Source organism: Palaemon carinicauda, chromosome 3 (genome assembly GCF_036898095.1).
Source record: "Palaemon carinicauda isolate YSFRI2023 chromosome 3, ASM3689809v2, whole genome shotgun sequence".
Taxonomy (NCBI): domain Eukaryota; kingdom Metazoa; phylum Arthropoda; class Malacostraca; order Decapoda; family Palaemonidae; genus Palaemon; species Palaemon carinicauda.
Genome location: NC_090727.1, coordinates 137,115,674 through 137,138,998, shown reverse-complemented (window position 1 = coordinate 137,138,998; position 23,325 = coordinate 137,115,674). Strand labels below are relative to the sequence as shown.

Here is a 23,325-nt window from a genome sequence, read left to right as displayed (position 1 = left end):
CTGCTGTGGTGCTGGAGGCTTATAGGGCTTAGATGTTAAAGCCCTATGAAGAAGGGTGTCTTGATGAGACTTCCTCCACCTCTCAGCGGCATGTTCCACATCCTTAGGCTCAAACAAGATGGATCCCTCTAGAGAGGAATGTCTGAGCCTATTGATCTCGGTGCTAGGGACCTTCTGATGGAATCTCTCAGCTACTGCATCCCGACGTTTCAGAAAGGTATTTGCCCACAAGTTCGAGACTTGGTGGGCCAGAAACTCGATCGTGCAAGTACCTGAGAGAAGAAAGGTCTCCATAGCTTTCCTGGTACGTTCTTTGGAGAAATCCTCAGAACGTATCAGGATACCTAAGGTCCCCAACTAGATATCGAGCCACAAAGTGGCTTGCATAGCACACTTCACAACTTTCTCTTGGTTAAGGATCTCGGTTGCCGAGAATGAGACCTGCCGGTTGGAGTCTCTCCCCTGGTAAGCTCTTCCAACGAGTGGTGAAGAGGAAGAGCTAAACAAGGGTCTTCAAGGATCTCGAAGTACCTCCTCTGTCATACGCGAGGAGGTGGGAGGAGCTTGTTGGTGGCACTGGAACGGTTGGAGGAGGACATCTCGGAGAGCTGTAGAGAGATCTTGTCCCTGGTACTCTTACCCCCTTGAGACCAAGGCAGTGCTGCACTGGTCTTGGAGGGTTTCTGAGTACCAAAGACACGGTCCAAGACCGTGTCCTTGCCCTCTCGAGGAGGGATCTCTGGGTCGGAAAACCCATTGAGAGCCCTCATTAGAGTCAGAACTTGCCAAAACGCATGTTCAGACTCTTGCTGGTCTCCTCCTGATGTAGGACTTGCAGCAAAGTCTCCTGTCCCCAAAGGCTCTTCTTGGGGAGAGTCGCGGACGTTCTCCGAGTGGCTAGCTGGCTCCATCCTAGTCCTAGTAGAGGACTTCGGCAATGTTTTAGAGTCCTTAGATTCCTTCCTGGGAAGGATGTAGGACTCCAACATTGATGAGGACGGCATGTTCCTTTCAGTCTCCGCCTGAGAAGACATCTCGGCGCGAGGAGAGGTTTCCCTCATTGGTGCGATGGGGGAAAGTCTCTCCTCGCGTGATTCCCGAGGACAGGAAATCTTCGTCCGAAAGGGAAGGAGAGACAGTCCGGGGGAAAGAAGGAACCTGCTTCGAAGGCTTGCGTGGAGTCAGTTTTGCCCTTGGAGAAGTTACCGCGTCTGGAACTCCTCTTTTTCTCTTCAAAGGGGTAGAAGCAGCCATGGATCTGTGCCCTAATTCAGAGAAGACAGGCTTGAATGCCTGCGTTATGGCTCTGATTAGTGCACTAAACCAGTGCTGTTGGCTGACAGATGTGCTGTTGGCTGACAGATGCGCTGTCAGACATACCCCTTGAAGGGACAGGAATTAAAGGATCCCTGGGAGGAGTTCTCATCATTGATGGGTTCGCCTGAAAAGGCTTTGCGATCCTGGACCCCGCTAGATGTTTCCCTTCTCCCACAATGCGCACTGGTATGCGCTTGCGGGGAGGGGAATGAGGCGATGGCGACTTGGCCGAGTGTAGTTTAGCAGTCTCAAGCGCGGGAGGATATTAACGCTCGCGCGAGGGAGAATACCGGGAATCGCGCGCGGGAGACGGCTGGTGGCGCGGGAGACGGCTGGTGGCGCGGGAGACGGCTGGTGGCGCGGGAGACGGCTGGTGGCGCGGGAGACGGCTGGTGGCGCGGGAGACGGCTGGTGGCGCGGGAGACTGCGGGCGCGCGGGAGACTGCGGGCGCGCGGGAGACTGCGGGCGCGCGGGAGACTGCGGGCGCGCGGGAGACTGCGGGCGCGCGGGAGACTGATGGCGTGCGGGAGACTGATGGCGTGCGGGAGTGCGTGAGGGAGACTGTGGGCGCACAGGAGAGCTTGCGGGAGACTGTTGGTGCGCACGCGCGCTCGGATGCGCAGGATCAAGGCGTTGAGCGCGCGGGCCTGTACCAGTCGTAGGGCGCGCGCGCGCAGGAGAAAGACACCTAGCGCGCAGGCGCGCAGTTGATGTGTGTGGGCGATGGCGAGCGCTGGTGCGAGGGCAAAAGCTGGCATGATGGCGAGCGCTGGCGCGTGGGAGAAGTCAGTCTAGTTGACTTCCCAGTAGCGCCCAGATCAGTCGATCGTTGGTGCAGAGAAGAGTTAACTGCTGGGCTGAGTGCTGGGGCACGGGAGAGCGCTGGCGCGCAGGAGAACATTGGCGAGCAGGAGAGCGCTGGTGTGCAGGAGAGCGCTGGCGAGCAGGTGAGAGTTGGCGTGCAGCTGGGCGTGGGCGCGTAGGCTTAGGTTCAGGCAAGGCCTGGCACGTAGAACGTGGGCGCGTATGTGCGTGAGTGCGTGAATAGCGCGTAGTGGAGCTGTGCTCCTGTTGGGACGTATGTGCGTTTTGGCGCATACGCCCTTGATGCCCTGTGTTAGGGTTTGTTGATGGGGCCTGACGAGCTACTAGAGCGCGTTCGTCAGGTTTCGTTGGCGCATAGCGCGTATCTGGGTGGTGCGCCTTAGCGTGCTCAGATGTAACCTTGCTAGGTTTAAACAGGAAGGGTGACGGCAGGTCGGCAGATCTGTCGGGTGAAAGGTCGACGTGTCCTTTAAAGGGATGACCTTCCACCGAAGGAGATCGCGAACGATATGCAGAAAGGTCCAGGACAAATGCAGGAACAGTGATCGGTGATTGTTGTCGAGGCTCCTCTACGGGGGACTGCATCGAAGATGTTGAACCAAAGAGGCGCCTCCTCACCGCAGGTGAAGGAAGGCCTCTCTGGCGGAGAGGAAGGTGAGCCTTGCAACGAATGCGCCCTCTGGGGGCCATAGGGTCAACGAGCTGACCTTCTGCAGTCCTCCGAAGAGGAGTCTCTGTAAGTGAACTCCCCCGAGGGGAAGAAACATTAGCAGGAGAGACTGTTGGACTTAGTTTCTCCCTCGTTGGTTGAACAGGAATGGGAGAAACTAAGCCGTCAGCTACCATAGGGTTTGAAGAGGCAGAGGTGATGGGTGATACCGCATTGGATACCTCTGACACCACAACATCGACAAGAGACAGAGGATCAACCTCTGTCGGTGACGGCGACTGCTTGACAGCGGCACCCAATTGGATGTAGTCAGGTAAAACCTCCTTGGAGGGCGAACCCGTAAGCCCCAAGGAGGACCAAAGCTGAAAAAAGGGGGTTAGTGTTATATCCTCCCCCGGGGGGAGAGGTGGAGCTGCTTCGCTAGGGGAAGCAACGTCATCTCTCGAGCCCCAAGTTTGGAGCTGCTTCGCTAGGGGAAGCAACGTCATCTCTCGAGCCCCAAGTTTGGTAAACAGAGCATCGGTCTACGCTACCACTCGACGGTCTCTCGAAAGAGACAGACCGTGTGGGAGCTTCAGAGGAGGTTTGGGCAATGGAAGAAGAGGCCTTGGGTTTTTCTCCTTTCAAAGAAACCTTCGAAGGAGAAATATCCCGTTTACCCTTCTTCTTCCGTCGTCGCGAAAACCTCTCCCACTGGGAGGTAGACCACTCCCTACACTCACCACACCTGTTATTACTATCACACCATTGGCCCCTACAAGAAGGACAAAGGGCGTGAGGATCGGTCTCGACCGCCGACATGAATGTTCCACAGGGGCGGTCGGGAAACCCCGGGCAGGTGCGCATAATCGCAGAGGCCAACTTCACAAACAGAACTAGAAAAAGAAAAAAGCTTTAAATGGCTGCCAAATGACGGCGAGGATGAAAGCAGACACATCCGACAACCATCCGAGCCGAGAGCAAAGTGAGCTCAAGCACAGGTGTGTGAGAGGGGGGGGGGGGTAGCAAGCTACCCTCCCCTACCCCCGCTAACTAGCGGTGTGGGTAGTAAACCCTCATTAAAAATTAATGGCTCATCATTTCAGCTACGCCAAAAGTAATACCCCTATTAAATAGCGTGGTTTGTATTCCAGTTACGGAACAACTGGCTTTTTGGCTTTACCCGGGGGCTCCTTATCTGAGTGTATTAGCAGTCAGGGAATAAGGAGTCCCTGCGCCTCGCTAAAACCTTGCTACGCAAAGTTTGTGGCCTACGCAAGCTCTGTGTGAAGGTATGTAGAAATGTGACTTATCCTAGAAAGTTATTCCGAAGGTCTTTAGATGGAAAACTGAGCACTAGGACTTTCCCAATACCACCTCGTCAGGGTATGGGGATGCAACAGTATTACTCTTAATACTAGGTACACAAGGGAGCATGATTTACCTGAAGTGGTTTGAGGTCAGATATGCAGAGAACCAAGGATGCTGCTTTCCCCAAGAGAGGGGAGAATGAAGAAAAGAATAAGGGCCAGTCAAACCTTTTCATTCATGTAGACTAAAACCGGGTAACAATGCCCTCAACCTTCTGCTACTTGTCTAATAAGGAGCTTGAGGCTTTGAACCAGCTGTTGTGCAGCCACCACAGGACCGATAGAAAAGGTAGAGTCTCCTGTGGGTCACATCTTGCAGGTAGTGGGATGTGAACGTGTTTTGACATTTCCACACCCCAGCTTGACGAACCTGCGTCACAGAGTAATTTCTTCTGAAGGCCAGGGACGTAGCTATGGCCCTCACATCGTGTGCTCTGGGGCGACGTGACGGAGGAGGGTCTGTATTCAGTGCAAGGTCAATGACCTTGCGAATCCATGCTGAGATGGTGTTCTTGGTGACCTTCCTCTTGGTCCTTCCTGTGCTGACGAATAGAGCAGGCACACGATGATGGGCTACGGCTGTTCTCTTGAGGTACAGCCTCAAACACCTTACTGGGCATAGTAAGAGATGGTCTGGGTCATCTGTTACAGTACGGAGACTAGAAATCCAGAAGGAGTCGAATCCAGGATCCGCTACTCTCGGGTTCTGAGTCTTAGCAATAAACTCAGGAACGAAGCTGAACATTACCTCTCCCCGTCCCCTTGAATGGGCGATGTCATATGAGAGACCATGAAGTTTGCTGACTCGCTTGGCCGACGCCAAGGCTAGCAGGAACACCGTCTTCCAAGTCAGATGGCGATCTGTTGCCTGGCGTAATGGTTCATAGGGAGGTCTCTTAAGAGACCTGAGAACTCGAACCACGTTCCATGGGGGTCTCACTTCTGACTGGGGGCAGGTAAGTTCCTAACTACGTATGAGTAGAGAAAGTTCTAGCGATGAAGAAATGTCCATTCCTTTCAGTCTGAAGGCGAGGCTCAAGGCCGAGCGATAGCCTTTCAGTGCCGAGACTGATAAGCGCATTTCTTCAGGCAAGTACACGAGGAACTCCGCTATTGCTGGAATAGTGGCATCGAGTGGAGAGATACCCCTTCCACGACACCAACCACAGAAGACTTTCCACTTTGACAGGTAGACTAATGCTGATGATTTTCGCAGGTGTCCAGACATCCTGATCGCAACTTGTTGCAAATATTCTCTCTCAGAGGGGAGATGCTGGATAGTCTCCAGGCGTGAAGTCATAGCGAAGCTACGGCTTTGTGGAAAATGTTGGCATGTGGTTGTTTGAGTAGATTGTGTCGTGGAGGGAGTTCTCTTGGAGGCTCCGTTACGAGTTGCAGAAGGTCCAGGAACCATTCTGCGTGATGCCATAGCGGAGCTATGAGGGTCATTGAAAGGTTGACCGATGTTCTGGTCTTGTTGAGTACCCTCCTCATCAGACAAAACGGGGGAAAGGTGTAAACGTCGATGTTGTCCCACCGTTGTTGGAAAGCATCTTGCCAGAGAGCCTTGGGGTCTGGGACTGGGGAACAGTACAGTGGGAGCCTGAAGTTCAGGGCCTTTGCGAAGAGGTCCACAGTCGGAGAACCCCACAAAGTCAGGACTTTGTTGGCTACTAGATGATCCAAAGACCACTCGGTACTCACTATCTGAGATGCTCTGCTCAGGTTGTCGGCAAGCACATTCTTTTTGCCAGGAATGAAGCGTGCCGATAGTGGTATTGACTGGATTTCGGACCAGAAGCCTGAGGTCGTGTGGTGCAGCACGTGGGCGCCCCACCCTTTTTTTTTAAGTGTCTGAAAACAGCATCAAATTCAGGGGGAGGACGAAAAGGTCCACTCCTTTTCGTAGATTCTCGTCTGTCACACACCACTGGAGGTCTGTCAGTTCCGCAGGTCCCATGGGGATCTGGATGTCCGGGGAGTCGTGTGCTTGATTCCACCAGGACTTGAGTCGCCACTAGAGGGACCTCATCCTGAGGCAACCATTGGGAACTAGACGGGCCAGCGATGAAAGGTGACCGAGGAGACGTAGCCATGATTGGGCTAGAAGTTCTTCTCGTCTGAGAAAAGGTCTTGCGACCTTCCTCAGCTTTGCTATCTTGTCGTCTGATGGGAAGGCTTTGTGGAGAATGGTGTCTATAATCATGGCAAAGTATACTAGTCTTTGGGTGGGAACAGAGAGGACTTCTCGAGATTTACCATGATCCCCAGATCCTGGAAAAGTTTCAGAAGTTTGTCTCGGTGTTGAAGAAGAGTTGATACTGAGTCTGCTAGGATTAGCCAGTCATCCAGATAACGGAGGAGACTGATGCCAATCCTGTGTGCCCAAGATGACACTAGGGTAACCACTCTGGTGAAGACTTGTGGTGCTGTGGAAAGACCAAAGCACAGCACCTTGAACTGGTATATTCTGTTGTCTAGGCTGAATCTTAAGTACTTCCATAGAGACGGATGGACTGGGATCTGGAAGTACGCGTCCTTTTGGTCCATTGTGCACATGAAGTCTTGCGGTCTTACTGCTAGTCTGACCGTGTCCGCCGTCTCCATGCTGAACGGAGTTTGTTTGACAAACTTGTTCAGAGCTGAGAGGTCGATGACTGGTCTCAAGCCTCCAGACGCCTTCTTTACAAGAAAGAGTCGACTGAAGAAGCCTGGGGATCCGTCGAGGACCTCTTGAAGAGTGCCCTTCTTCAACAGGGTTTGGACTTCTGCTCGAAGGGCTTGACCCCCTTGCCGATCCCATGGCAAGGGAGTTCAATGACACTGGATTCCTAGTCAATGCAGGTAGAGATGTTATGAACGGGACCCGATATCCTAGACTGATCGCGGAGATTGTCCAGGAATCGGCCCCGAGTTGCTTCCACCTGTTTGCGCAACTTTGTAGGCATCCCCCCACTGGTGGAAATGCAGGGGGACTGCCTATCCTAGCGGCCTTGGCTGCTCCCTCTAGGGAGGAGGCATAGCGGTGCCCGCGCGCGAGGGGGCATAGCGGTGCCCGCGCGCGAGGGGGCATAGCGGTGCCCGCGCGCGAGGGGGCATACCGGTGCCCGCGCGCGAGGGGGCATACCGGTGCCCGCGCGCGAGGGGGCATACCGGTGCCCGCGCGCGAGGGGGCATACCGGTGCCCGCGCGCGAGGGGGCATACCGGTGCCCGCGCGCGAGGGGGCATACCGGTGCCCGCGCGCGAGGGGGCATACCGGTGCCCGCGCGCGAGGGGGCATAACGGTGCCCGCGCGCGAGGGGGCATAACGGTGCCCGCGCGCGAGGGGGCATACCGGTGCCCGCGCGAGAGGGGGCATACCGGTGCCCGCGCGAGAGGGGGCATAGCGGTGCCCGCTCGAGAGGGGGAATAGCGGTGCCCGCGCGAGGGGAACATTGGTGCCCGCGCGAGGGAGAACATTGGTGCCCGCGCGAGGGGGAACATTGGTGCCCGCGCGAGGGGGAACATTGGTGCCCGCGCGAGGGGGAACATTGGTGCCCGCGCGAGGGGGAATATTGGTGCACAGGAGAATATTTGCACGGGCGCGCAGGAGAATCATGAAGAGCGCGCGGGAGTGTGTTGGCGCGCAGGAGAATATTTGCAAGCTGAGGGCGCAGGAGTATATTGGCGCGCGTCTGTAGGAGAGAGAGGGCGCGCGTGCGCACAGAAGAAAGATGGCGCGTAAGTGAGAGCACATGGTCTGGTGAGCGCTGGCGCGCAGGTAAAAGTTGGCGCGCAGGTGAGGGCAACAAGGTTGTCGCCTCACCTACGAACTTGCGCGCAGGAGAGTGATGGCATGCATGTTTTTGCTGCCGCGTTGGTTGGTCACAGGCGATGTGAAGCGCACATGTTGGCGAGCGGGAGAGCACTGGCATGCGGAAGAGCACTGGCGCGCGGGAGAGCGCTGTTGCACAGGAGAACGTTGGTGCGCAGGTAACTGGCGCGTAGGAGAAATTTGGCGCGCAGGTGGGCGCTGGCACGTAGGAGATCGTGAGCGCGTGTGTGCAAGGCGCATAGGTGCAGGAGAGCGCTGGCGCGTAGGAGATCATTGGCGCACAGGAGAGCGCAAGTGCGCTGTGGTGTGCTGGGGCGTAGGCGACCCTGAGCATGTTTGCGCAGGTGATTATGGGCGCGTGTGCGCATGGCGCACAGGAGAGCGCTGAAGATTAGGCTGGCGCGCAGGAGAGCGCTGAAGACTTGGCTGGCGCGCAGGAGAGCGCTGAAGATTAGGTTAGCGCATGTTGGCGCACAAGCGCGTGAGGCTGCTGCCCTTTGTGAGGGCGAGCATGAAGGGTGGTGCACCGAAGCGTTGATGATTGACAAGCTGCTTTGTGAGCGCTGGTCAGGGCGCGTAGGCGTGTGGTGCACAGGGCAAGAGTTATGGCGCGCAATAGCGCACTTTGGAGGAGCTTTATTAGGCTCATACAGGAATGGCGATGGAAGGTCGGCAGGTCTGTTGGATGGATGGTCGATGTGTCCTTTAGGAGGACAACCATCCACTGAAGGAGATCGCGAACGTTCTGCAGAGAGGGCCAGGACCGAAGTCACAAGACTGGTTGCAGGTGCAGTGATTGATGATTGAAGGTCTAGAGCAGTGGTTCTTAACCTGTGGGGAATTCCCCACTGGTGGGGAATGGCGGAGTTGCCAAGTGGGGAATGACCGGTCAGACAGAAGAACCACTGTCTTGTTGTCACATTTCGTGAATTTGTTTCCACCCACAAATAATCGATAGTGCTTCAAAATTTAATGTTGACTTACTTTACAAATCACAACCATTTACAGACTGTTTTAATAACAAAAACAACCAATATATGAGGTATTGTAAGTCATGTTTGGGTAAAAGTGACAACACTGTTGGGTTTGAAATGTCAACAGCGGCTCCCCGCAAACTCACTCCTGTCGCGTCTCTCCTTGGTGTAACAGGTTTTCGAGCATGGTTGAGATCAAAACCAAATCGCAAAACCGCCTGATTGACCTTGAATCTGATTTGCGCTGCACCATTTCAAAAGTGGAACCGAACATTGAGGCACTCGTCAAGGCGAAACAAATGCAAAAGTCTCATTAACCTGTATGCGTCTAGTGTTGCATTTTTTGTATGTTTTTTATGGGCCAAATAAATTGAGAAAAAAACAACGAATCTTTTCATGTGTATTTTATTTCCATGTGATAACTGTTTGTAAAAAATCTAATATATGCAAAAAAAATTAAAGGCCGTAAAATGGCACAAAAAAGCAAAGCGTATATTTACGTATTAAAGTTAAACACTGCATGGGTTAAACTCGAATTTGTCAATGACCGATGCTGTGGGGGGAAATGGAGAGTTGGCTCACTGAAAAGTGGGGAATTGGAGAAAAAAGGTTAAGAGCCCCTGGTCTAGAGGCTTCTCTGCGGAGGATTGTATTGAAAACGTTGAACCAAAGAGGCGCCTCCTCACCGTAGGTGAAGGAAGGCCTCTAAGGCGAAGAGGAAGGCGAGCCTTCCGACATATGCGCCCTCTGGGGGCCGTTAGATCAGCAAGCTAACCGTCAGCAGTCCTCCGAAGAGGAGTCTCAGTAAGTGAACTCCCCTGAGGGAGAGAAACACTAGCAGGAGAGGCCAATGATGAAGTTAATTTCCCCCCCGGAGGATGGTCAGGAACCGGGGAAACTAAGTCGGCAGCTACAGTAGAGTTTGGAGTGGCAGAGGAGATGGGTGATGTCGCATGAGACACCTCTGACACAACAACGTCGACAAGTGTCAGGGGATCTACCTCTGACGGCGACGACAATTGCTTGACAAAAGCACCCGTGCGGATGAACTCAAGCAATGCCTCCTTGGAGAGCAAACCCGTGAGCCCCAAAGAGGACCAAATCTGAAACACGGAGTTTAGTGACAAGGCCTCCCCCGCGGGAAGAGGTGGTGCTGCTTCGCTAGGGGAAGTAACCTCATCTCTCGAGACCCGGGGTTGGTCAGAAATAAATTGATCTACGCTTCTACTCGACGGTCTCTTGAAAGAGACTGACCGAGTAGGAGCTTGGAAGGAGGTTTGAGCGATGGAAGAAGAGGCCTTGGGTTTTCCTCCCTTCGAAGCAACCTTCGAAGGAGAAATAACCCGATTGGACTTCTTCTTCAGCCGTACCGAAAACCTCTCCCACTGGGAGGAAGACCACTCCATACACTCACTACACTTGTTGACACTATCACACCATTGACCTCTGCAAGAAGGACATAGGGCGTGAGGATCAGTCTTGACCATCGACATAAATGTTCCACAGGGGCGGTCAGAGAGTCCAGGCCAGGTGCGCATGGTCACAGAAGTCAACTTCACACACACAGTCTAAGAAAAAGGAGAAAGCAAAAAGCATTAATGGCTGTCAATTGTCAGTGAGGATGAAGAACAGCAACGTCCGTTCACCATACAAGCCGAAAGCAAAGTGAGCTCAATCGCAAGTGTGTGAGGGGGAGTGGTAGCAAGCTACCCTCCCTAACCCCCCACTAACTAGCGGTGTGGGTAGTTAACTGTCGTTAAAAATTAATGGCTCGTCATTCGAAAGTAATACCCCTATTAAATAGCGTGGTTTGTATTCCAGTTACGGAACAACTAGTATTTACTGTTTTCTAGGCTGAATCTTAAGTACTTCCTTGAAGATGGATGGATTGGTATCTGGAAGTACGCATCCTTTATGTCCAGTGGTCTTACCGCTTGTCTGACCGTTTCAGCAGTTTCCATGCTGAACAGAGTCTGCATGACAAACTTGCTCGGAGCTGAGAGGTCGATGACTGGTCTCCAGCCTCCAAACGCCTTTTTCACAAGAAAGAGTCGACTGAAGAAGCCTTGAGACCCATCAAGGACCTACTGGAGAGCGCCCTTCTTCAACAAAGTCGGGACTTTTTCCTGGAGGGCTAGCCCCTTTGCTGATCCCATCACAAAGGAGTCTATTGACACTAGATTCCTGATCACAGGAGGGAGAGACGTTGTGAACGGGACGCGATACCCTCAAAGAATCACGGTGACTGTCCACGGTTGTGCCCCAAGTTGCTTCCACTTGTCCCAGCAACTTTGCAGGCATTCCCCCACTGGTGGACAAGCGGAGGGAGTGCTTATCCAAGCGTTTGCGGCCACGGCCGCTCCCTCTAGGATATTTTCCTACCATGGACAATTTTGTGCCTTTCCTATCCTTGGTCAGAAAGGGCTTTTAAGACACAGCTGGCTTCGCTGCTGTCTTGTTTGTTGAGGTCTTGGCTGGCCGGGACTGTGGGCTTGGATGTCAAAGCCCTATGGAGGAGGGAGTCCTGGTGAGACTTCCTCCATCTCTCAGCACCGTGTTCCACATCTTTTAGCTCGAAAAGAGAGGATCCCTTTACAGAGGAGTTCCTGAGCCTAGCGATCTCTGCATTTGGGAACTGCTGATGGAATCTCTCAGCCACTGCATCTAGACGTTTCAGGAAGGTGTTCGCCCATAGGTTCGAGACTTGATGGGCAAGAAACTCGATGGTGCGAGTGCCTGAGAGGAGGAAAGTTTCCATAGCTTTCCTGGTACATTCTTTGGAAAAATCCTCGGTCTGTACCTGGATTCCCAGTCCCCAACCAAAGATCAAGCCACAAAGTAGCCTGCATGGCATACTTCGTGACCTTTTCCTGGTTGAGGATTTCAGCTGCCGAGAAAGAGACCTGACGGCTGGAGAGCCTTTCAAGTAAGACCCCCTAGGTAATCTCTTCCAGAGAGTGGTGGAGTGGAAGAGCCGGATGAGGCTCATCCAAGATCTCAAATTACCTCTGCTGGACGCAAGGAGGTGGTAGCAGCTTGGCAGTAGAACCCAAACGTTGAGAGGAAGTGAGGTCCGAGAGCTGTTGGGCGATCTTTGCCCGGGCGCTCTCTAGCCCTTGAGACCAGGACAAGGCTGCACTGGTCTATGAGGCCTTCAGAGTGCCGAAAACACGATCTAAGACTGTGTCTTTGCCCTTTTGTGGGGATATCTCCGGGTCGGTAAACCCGTTGAGTACCCTGATGAGAGTCAATACATGCCAGAAGGCATGTTCTGCTCTTTATGCTCCTCCTCTGAAGTGGGACTGGCAGCAAAGCATCCTCCTTCCACCCCAGAGAGCTCATCTCGTAGTGGGACGTGAACATCCCTAGAGTGACTAGTGGTTCCTGCAGGCCTGGAGGTCCTCGAAGCAGACTTTGGCAGAGTTTTAGAGTCCTATGATTCCTTCCGGGGAGCGGTGGAGCGCAGGCGAGCTAAAGGGCGCTGGTGCGCAGGAGAGCGCTTGCAAGCTGAAGAGCACTGCTGCGAGGAAAGCGCAGGCATGTAGGAGAGCACATATGCGCAAGAGAGCGCTGGAGCGCTGGCGAGCGTTGGTGCACTGGTGAGCGCTGGCGAACTGGTAAACGCTGATGCTTCGAATGGCATGAAGGCACTGGTGATCAGGAGATCGTCGGGGCATTGGAGAGCGCTCAAGTGCAGGAGAGACCCGATGCACCGGAGAGCGTCGACGTGCTGGAGAGGACTAACGTGGAGGTGAGCGCTGATGTGCCTATGAGCGCTGGTGCACAGACGAAGGCTTCAAACGCTGCGCAGGATGGCACGTTCGCGAAAAGGAGTGACACTTGGTCACATCGCGAGCAGGCAGGTCAGAAGGTTGGAGAGATGCAGAAGATCAGCGCGTAGGAAGATCTGGAACAGGAATGTGCCCTTTGGAAGGGCAAACATCCTCCAAAGAGGATCGCGCACGATCCACCAAAGAGTTCAGGGGCGAAGTTAGAGGACTAGCGGCAGCATCATCAGGAGAAGGTCCAGGAGAGGGTGAAGATCAAGGGCCAGAAGACGACGAAAGAGAAGGCTCCTCTGCGGGGAGAAGGCTGCGAAGATGAGGCTGAAGAGCCGAAGAGGCGCCTTTTCACCGATGGTGAAGGGACACCTCGAAAGAGAAGCGGAGGGCGAGCTCTGCGAGAACGTTGACGCCCTCTGTGGGCCGGTAGATCAGCAAGCTGACCTTTGGAAGCAGCAGTCCTCCGCAGAGGAGTCTCTATGAGTGAACTCCCCCAAGGAGGAGAAACACTCGCAGTAGACAGACGAAGGACTTGGCTTCCCCCTCGAAGGATGATCAAGAATGAGGGAAGCGCAGTCAGCAGCACCAGCTGAAGAATCTAAAGGAGCAGAAGCATCGGCAGCAGCAGATGACGCCTCAGACACCACTACGTCGACAAACGACAGAGGATCCACCTCCAAAGTCGACGAAGGTTGCATACTAGCACCACGTATGATACGTTGCAGCAAGGATTCCTTGGAGAGCAGACCCGGAAGCCCCAAGGATAACCACACCTGTACAAAGGGAGAATGAGACAAGGGGGGTAGAGGTGGGGCCGCTTCACTAGGGGAAGCAACACCATCTCTCGAGGACCGGGGTTGATCATCAGTTAAACGGCCTAAGCTACTATTCGATGGTCTCTCAGAAGAGGCCGAACAAGCAGAAGCTTCGGAAGTAGGTCGAGAAGCGGAAGAAGCCTTGGGTTTTTCCTTTCGAAGAAACCTTCGAAGGAGAAATATCCCACCCTGACTTCTTCTTACGCCAGCGCCCAAACCTTTCCCACTGGAAGGCAGACCACTCCTGACGCTCATTACAATTATTTTCACTGGCACACCATTGACCTCTGCATGCGGGACAAAGGGTGTGACGATTGGTGTCCACGGCCGACATGAGGGTACCGCAGGGCCGGCCTTCAAGTCCAGGGCAGGTATGTATAGTCGGCAGAAGTCAACACAAACACACACTGTTAAAGAGAAAGCACAAACACAAAGCATTAACGGCAGGCCAAAATACTGGTGAGGATGAAGAGCAGTAACGACTGTTCACCATCCGAGCCAAAAGCAAAGTGAGCTAAATCCCAGGTGTGGGAACAGGAGCAGTATCATGCTAACCCCCCCCTACCCCAGCTAACTAGAGGAATGGGTAGTTAATCCTCGCTAAAATTTTAATGGATCATCCTTTCAGCTTCCACGAAAGTAATACCCCTAATAAATAGCATAGGTTTGTATTCCAGTTACAGAACAATTGTCAGTTTGTAATAATGACATTTATATCAAAACAATTGCATCACCATGATAGATAAGCCATTTCTACATTATAATCATATGAAATAAATTCTTCAAAAATACATCTTTTATTTTTTATGCTTAATTGTTTATCTAAATATCTAAGTTTTTGCTAAAAAATACATGTTAATCACGCAATTTTCATTACTGTACTTCTTAGCATTATAGATATTCTACTTATATTATGAAAAAGCACCAAAACAGAGGCTTGTACCTATTATAGTATTGACATGCCAAAGCATGCAAGAAAACTTTTCTGCGAAAGTGTCACTTTTCTACTTAGGCAATAAACGTTAAACGTACCTCATAACATCAATGGACCCTCCGAAAATGAGAGGGTTTTTTTTATTTGCATTTTATCAATGTATATTAGATGCTTTGAATCGTAACTATTTTCATATGGAGGTTTTTTGCTTTTTCTGATCAAAGTAATTTTACAGATCAAAGGCAATAAAATTCCCTATCTTTTCCTGCTTGAACGACAAAAATTGATTCATATTAAAAAAAAGTAGGAGCTATTTTTCTCAGAAAACTTAAATTTTTGAGAAAAAGTTTTTTTTTTTCTTTTTTTTTTTAGATTGATTGAATATACTTTAGGATGGGCTTTTGGCATTAAATTCCCACACCATTTGGGTGAGTCCCTTCTCTCAAATCCAAAAATATCACTCCCCACAGACACGCAACATATGCTACATGTACCAAATGTGCACACATGAGCAAGAAATGGCAAGCATAATATATTCTAGTCTCTGTAATTTTCTGGGTAAATTTCATGTATTTGGTCAATCTAGTTATTGTCTCTAACACTAAATGCATCGTTCAAAATAATAAAAAAAATTTTAAATACAGTATATAAACAAGCAGACAAATGTTTATTTATGAATACATACAGAACATAAGAAAACTGATAATCTATTCCTCGGGACATCATAGAAATGGGGGGAACCATTGTAAATGGGATATTAAAATGGTTATTATATGATACATTAATTTCTAGCAAAACTGGAATTGACTATAAGAAATGGACGAGTGCTGGCTTGTTTGGCCTTTTTCTCTGTATGATCAATGGTGGCTGGGCATAAAAACTTATGTATCAATTAATTAAATTGTGAACACCATTTCATTGTCCATATCCAATGTTTACTTTTGGGAGACTGATTATGAATTACTGTACTGAACATGCATTGTTTGCATTTGCTTTTGCCAGCTGTTCTGTTTTCTGTATGATGTAATCATTGCCTGGCTTTTTCTACCCAATTAAGAACTTCCAAATATTTCCCCACAAGTTCCCAGATGTTCTTCTAAAACAGTCATCTTCTCCCACCTACCCCTTCAGTTCCTGCATGACTAATGTTACAAGAAGACGTCTACAAAAGTACAGTATCGTATAATTTATTTAAAAATTTATCTTGTAATTTCATCTATTTGGGTATATATAGCTGCCAGGTAAGTTCTATTCATAAAAATTTATATTGTAATTTTATCTATTTGGGTAATATGCTGAAAACCTTCTCTGTTCAGTGGAGTACATAGCTATTGTTGCTCAACTGTAAGTAAAAAGTATCCGAAAAATAATGACACATAGTTGACATGTGCAGTACATTTATGTTCAGCTTGCCAGATTGATTGATTGATTTAAGGTTTTCTGGCATCCTGATACCACTTGCCAGAACAGAGGAGTAGTGAGATTATGTTTATTTGCGAGTGAAGTGAGCCACGGCAAAGCAAAAATCATCAAAGGGATGTGAAATGAATTAGATACAGTAAATATGCTATTCATTTCCAGCCACTTACAAGAATCATATATTTGTACAACTCGTTAACTTGTGTTTATTGTGCATTTTGACCATTATTATTGCTGAAAATAACTAGTTTTTGGTGTTTCCCCCACCCAAAACTCCGGAAAACTAGGATTCTCTATAATTCTTTTTCATAAGGGGGTAGGAAAAATCATGAACTTGTGGTTTACCCCAATATTCCTAGCCAAAAATGGATAACAGACAAGATAATATGGAAAATATATGGTTCATGTATTTGGCTATAAATCAAAGAACCATATTGTACAGTATATTTACCATTAATATAAACAGCTTTCCTGGAATTTTTGAAGTTAAGTAAATAAATACACTAAAACAAATTTTTCATTAAAAAAAAACTATTTGAAACATGGAATAGACTTTCTCCTTGGCAAAAATACAATAACTTGAATTTCCAAAATTCCAATCCAGAGATCGTGCGTCATGCTCCTTGACATTATCGACAAGCTCCTGTTTTGGCAAACTATATATGCTGCTCTGAGTATTTCAGCATTATTCAAACATTAAGACCTGGCTTCGATTTCTCATTATCAGACTAAATGTATCAAACACACATTTCTATCCTAACCTAACATTATTCACACAACTGAAATTAGGGCATTATTACATTTTACATCCCAATATTGAAAACACATAACTAAGAAGGTATGAAGGTAAAACATTTTTTTGTTTTTGTTCAAGCAATTACTTTGCAAGATAAGCAACTATTAGATTTTTCTTTAGTGTGCAAAGGAACTTCTCATGGCAGGTGTCAAGATGAAAACTATAGAAGCAAAGCAGGAATTTGTAATAAAATCTGTATATACATTTATACTTAATAGGATGAGGTTCAACATAGTGAATTTGAAAAGATCTATTCCATTACGTAAATTTTAACGTCCTAACTATTATTGTACTATAATATAAAAAATCCTTACAACGGGGGAGAGCCTTTGCATAACAGCGGCCAGTTCCTCAAGCGTTGATTAAAAATGGACATCAACTAACCTAAACTTTCCCTCTTAACATAACTTACAAGCCATGTTCTTACCTACTTGCCTGCGACCACCCTTACGCTGCCATACTCTAAGTTAGACATAATATAACATACAGGTGACAGCTAACATACATACAACCCCAATTAACTTGCGAGGTAAACACCTATCCGTTTTTTTCTTTTTAGTGTGCAAAGGTGCTTCTCATGGCAGGTGTCAAGATGAAAACTAAAGAAGGAAATCAGTAACTATGTTTATAGTTAATAAGATATGGGGTTCAATATAGTGAATTTTAAAATATCTATTCAATTATGGAAATTTTAATGTGATAACTATTATTGTACTATAGTATAAAAAAAATCCTTACCATAGGGTATTTCTCTTTCACACCATAACCTACCAGCAACATTCTGCTACGTTTTTCCTTAACTTTTCAAATTTTGCCATTTTACCATCTGCAAGCTTGAGTAGTACTTTAATAGACTGATTGGTTTTTTTTTATACGAATATTCGTTCAAGTTGAGCAATAGCCTAAGGTTAGTGGCGATACCTACAATACAAAATGTGCCTTAAAGCAAAATATAGTATTCCTTATCTAGACCATGGATTTCTTTAGAATAATAATTCTTAATTATGATAATGTTAAATTAACATTATCTAAAAAAGTAATTATCAAGACCTTTAAGGTCCCAGTTGTGAGAGAAAGCCCTACCGTTACTTTCCATCACTCCTACCGCACACTGAGAGGACATGGCTTATCCATTCCAGCAACAGTTATCCTTATGTTTCTTTTTGACAAAGGGTACCCGAATATCAGTAAATATTCCATTGCGGTAACAAAATAAATAGGCATATGGCTCACACTTACGTCATGTTGTCCAAGCTTTGACAGGTCAGGGCGACGTGTTCTTAACTTTCAGAGGCAGGGTCGGGTTGCCAGAGTTTTTGGCAGAACTATCGTATTCTGGCTTCAAAATTATCATACTTGCGCCAAAGTTATCGTACAGAAATGTCAGGTTCCTTCTAAGACTATCGTATCCATTTCCCAACACTACTAATATTATCAATAATGTTAACAGGCATTACGAGGATCGTCTCAATAATGGTCATAGCTAAGTTCTACTTTACTTTAAGAGTTTTTTTTTACCTTGTCCTATCATACAAGGAAACACTATGCACTACTGGGCCTACGAGATATGTTTTGTCAAATACATTCTTAGGTATTTAAAAGTATCACAGCGTATTCGGCGTTAATTATCAAATTCACATTACTTACTTTAAGGGTTATTTCTTGATCCTACTGCACAGGGTGCAACACCGGCAAGATCTGTCTGTTGTATATATTCTTGGGTATTTAAAATATCAAACAGCATATTCCGTGTTTATTGTCAAATCCACATTACCGACGAACTTACAAAATAAAAGTCTTCAGTTTCTTCTTAAAAGCCTTAATATCTTGACTTTCGGATATTTACAGTAGTGGAAACTCAGGGGCGGGGGGGGTTTACACTTGGTCACACTATTCTATCTTATTTCTCTTTCTCTTGTTTATTTTTAGTTTTTAGTCTATATATGAAATGCCCACTTTAATGTTGTTACTGTTCTTAAAATATTATATTTCAATTGTTCATTACTTCTCTTATAATGTATTTATTTCATTGTTTCCTTTCCTTGCTGGGCTACTTTACCCTGTTGGAACCCTTGTGCTTATGGCATCCTGCTTTTTCAACTACTTACTTACTTTACTTTTGGATGACACTCTTGGCCCTCTTTCTGCCGAAGTCGGTAGCTACAGAGGGCACGACGAAGACATCAATTTAGACCTTGTAGAAGGGGTCCATCTCACCCGATTGGTAACAATCAACAAAGATGTGCGTCTTCAGTTTTCTCTTGAAAACATCGCAGTTCAAGCTCTGCTTCACCTCTAAGGGGAGCTTATTGAAAATTCTAGGAGCGCTTCTTTCAAAGGCTCTAGTACCAACATTGGTCCTGCTTCTCAGTTCCTCGAGACGATATGGATCGTCACTGTGTCTCAAGCTAACTACAGTATCAGGGCGAAAACTCTTCAACATATTTCTCATATACGAAGGTTTCTCAAATTTAAGTGCTTGGTACGTTAGGACACAAATCTTGAAAATAATCCTCGCTTTTATAGGCAACCAGTGGAGCTCGATAAGCGTTGGCGTGATCCTCTCACGGGGGGACAGGCCTTTTATTAGTCTAGCAGCTCTATTAAACACATTTTGTATCTTCCTCAAATTGTAGTTTGGTAAACCATAGTACAACACATTACAATAGTCTAGCCTGCTGATTACGTAATTGTGTATCAGCAATGTTAAAGTTTTTGTGTCAAGGTATTTCTTTAAAAAGGCAATATTTCTCAGGTGATAGCTTGCAATTCTGGTTACTCTATTTATATGCTCATTAAATGACAGACCGCAATCGAAAACAATACCTAAGTTTTTGATGGGATTTATCACATCAAAATCATTTTCAAGCACTCTAAGTTTCACAATATCAAGTCTTCTCAAATCATGCTTTTTCCCAATAAGCAGACACTCCGTTTTACTATCGTTTAACTTCAACTGTTTGGAATTCATCCATCTTTTAACATCAGTCATGACTTCATTTATTTTCCTTTCTGTGTCCTCTACATTACTCAATGACAGGTAGATTTGGGTGTCGTCAGCAAACAATTGAAAGCTCACCCCATGATTCCTCAGCAAATGCATCAACTCAATAGTGTAAATACAAAACAGGATAGGGCCCAGGACACTTCCCTGTGGGACCCCCCTGGCCAGTACTTTTGTCCCGGAGAAGGACCTGCCAATCTGAACACAAAAAGTTCTGTTTATTAAGAAAGTCTCCAAGTAATTCAGCGCCTCGCCCTTAATACCAATTGCTTTGAGGTCGTTTAGTAGTAATCCATGTACGACGGTGTCAAACGCTGCACTCAGATCAAGCAATACTAGAATGCCACACATTCCCTCATCCATCATAACCAGCAGATCGTTTACTATCGAACATAATGCAGTCTCCGTAGAGTAAAATTTCCTATATGCCGATTGATTATCAGGAAAGACATGGGCTACTTCCAGATAGTCCATCAACTGGTCCAAAATTACATTTTCAATTATTTTCGAAAGAAAAGACAAGTTAGATATAGGTCTATATGAACTCAAACTTTGGGGATCTAAAGAGCCCTTCAATACTGGTTTGAGAATTGCATATTTCTCACTCTCCGGAAACATTCCAGCTCGAATGCTAAGGTTAACAATTTCTAAATACACCCGCAGGAGATCATCAAAATATTCACCTCCAGTGACATCAGAAATCGGAAATGGATCATTATCACAATAAGTACTCTTTACTTTACTGACAATTGACTTGATCTTAATGAAGTCTACTGTTACAAAACGATTGAACTCGTTTTCACTGGTGGCCACCTGATGTAGGTTAAACCGAGCTACCTCCCCAAAGCCACTAATCAAATCAACAATTTTATTTTCAAAGAAATCTGAGAACTTGGTTGCAAGTTCCCCATCAGAGAAACCCTCAGGGAGAGTTATTTTCTTTTTGTTACCAGTCAAATTATTAATAACAGAATACAGCTTTTCTATATCTAAACCAAGTTCATCAATTTTTCTTTTATAATACTCCCTTTTCTTTTTCCTGATTAAACTATTCAGTGCATTACGTGCGGTACAATACTCAATTTTAGAAGCCTTATTTCTCGCAGCCCTCCATCGTCTCTCTTTTCTTCTTTTAACTCTTTTTGCCACCGAGACCTCATAATCATACCAGGGTGCATTGTCTTTTACCACTATTTCCCTCTCAACGAGGGGACACTCACTGTCATACAATTGTCCTGCAGAACTTTTGAACAGAGAGACATAACAGACAAGACAGCTTCTTTTATTCTCAAAGCCATGTTCACATAGATCAGATGTCTTTTGACCAATTTCATCTATAATCTTCTGGAGTAATTCATCCTTATTTAGGTTTCTCTTGTTTCTCTAAAGAATCTTCTTTCTTTGTTTGGAAAATATCCTAATTTCCAACTTAAACTTAATGATCATATGTACAGGAGACAAAACACATAAATCGTCCACATCAACACCATGAACCAGATCATTGTCACTTTCACTGAAAATTAAGTCTAGCATGTGACCGGTAATTGATGTAATCTTATTGACTCTATTTTGATAACCAAGTATATTCATTGTTTCAATGAAATCATTCGCATGTTGATTTTCTGGATTATCAACCCAGAAATTGAAATCCCCGCACACAAACACTTCATGTCCGACTACGTTCAAACTTTCAAGGTATAATCTAAATTCATCAAGAAAAAGGATCTCACTTGAATTAGGGCTTCTGTATACTACAATGAATACTAGTTTTCTTCCACCGTACACGGAACTGACCTGCATAAGTTCAAAATTATCAGTTATGGGCACTTTTTCTTTCTTTATTTTGGAGAGAGCGTTTGAGATAAAAATCCCAACCCCACCCCCCCTTCTATTGTTCCTAGGAACGTGGAGGAACACATGTGTGTCCGGCGTCATTTCCCGGATCTTAGCACTATCATAATTATTTAACCAGGTCTCTGTTAGTACTAACACATCTAACTCATTGTCATTTATATAATCCCGTATCTCATATGTTTTGTTTCCCACCGATTGAATATTCACCAAAGCACAGTTTAAACAACGATTAGAGTTATTAGCCATGATCGGTTTTATTTCTTATTTTGGCAATTTCAATCTGTAAAACCGGACAACACATCTCATTGGCAGAATGGTTCACGTCTACTTTACCAGCTTTAACACAATTTATGCACTTTTTCACATCCGAAGAGCAGTCTCCGAAAGAGTGATCTCCAGCACATTTCCTACAGCAAGGATCCTTCTCCTTGTCAGGACATCTTCCATGAACATGTCCATAGGTTAAGCAATGGCAACACATTGTGGCAAAGTGTCTATCTCTCACCTTATACACACCCCATTCCAATTTAATTTCATCTCCCTTGTTATGAATTAATGCTCTCACTTCAGGATGACACTTTAATATATAGTGCTTGGTTGCACTGGCAGCATTCTTGTCAAAAATCAAATTTATCTTGCCTGTGATGTTTTCGATCGACTGCAGGTAATCATTTCTCTGAATAATTGTCTGCACAAGGTTGTCCTTATTTTATTTTCTTCAGCACTAACATAACAAATCATAATTTTAGGGAGCAACTTTTTTTTATTTCGATACAGATAATAATAATAGAAATAATAATAATAATAATAATAATAATAATAATAATAATAATAATAATAATAATAATGATAATAATAATAATAATAGTAGTATTCTTAGGGGCCACATGTTTGAAAGCTTTAGAGCCTACAGTAGACATACTCGTACATCTAATTGGCTCGGCACAGTGTAAAATCCGGACGTCGGATGCCGTCCGGGAGAATAGAAAAACGCTTGTATCACCGGGAAAGACGCGAAAATATACCTCTTTTTTGTGACTGGCGATTATTTGGAACTATCTGTAACTATTATCGTGTCCACTCGATTCGTCTGCTGCATGTTGTGTAGTGCTATTATAAGTTATAGACGTCTGGTTCTGATAACTTGATGAATTATTGCACATATCTTAAAGGCTATTCTAGCTTTAAAGTTTATTATGTTTTATTTTTATTATTCCTTAAGTTTTACGTTGGGCAGATTGCAGTAGATAGAGTTACAGCGGTCAATCTTGGCAATAAAACAGTTTATCACAAGTTTCTTTACAGGCTATTCGCCCGCGTAATTCTTTATAAAGGAAATGTTTCTAATGTCGTATACAGTGGTTCATAGTACATTATCTATTTGAGCACAGAGACAAATTACAGCTGAGTGATACACCTAGGTTACGAACTCAACTAAATATTGTACTACAAATAAGTAGTAGGTTGGTCAGAGCACCAACCACCCGTTGAGATACTATCGCTAGAGAATCATTGTCATTTGACTGGTCAGCTAGATAGTACTGTACTACGTACTGGGAGCATTAGCCTGCTGTATTGGTTAAGGTATCCTAAAATCAGCATGAAGGCCTAACAATAGAATGAAGATCAATCACTTCAGCTGCACATAAAATCAATAAGAACACTTTCAGAACTAAGTTTCTTTAACTCAATAAATTATTTTAAACAACATGGTTGGAACATGTAAATATTTTGATTGTCTGAGGGAGGCATCCAGATGAGTCTATATGC

The 23,325-nt window shown here is 46.4% G+C and overlaps 1 protein-coding gene across 2 annotated transcripts in view; it reads right to left on the bottom strand.

Moving 5' to 3' along the window:
- The window catches only part of LOC137638568 (ubiquitin-fold modifier 1), a 96,355-nt gene extending 78,206 nt beyond the window's left edge, over positions 1-18,149 (bottom strand). The window contains exon 1 of one of the 2 annotated variants that reach the window (XM_068370740.1): positions 17,937-18,149. Coding sequence is in view for 1 of the 2 variants with exons in the window: in XM_068370741.1 (XP_068226842.1) it covers positions 17,937-17,941 (5 nt within the window). In the remaining variant the exon portion in view is untranslated. The remainder of the gene's footprint in view (positions 1-17,936) is intronic. The other variant, XM_068370741.1, reaches the window with a different exon arrangement.
- Between the last annotated feature and the right edge of the window lie 5,176 nt (positions 18,150-23,325).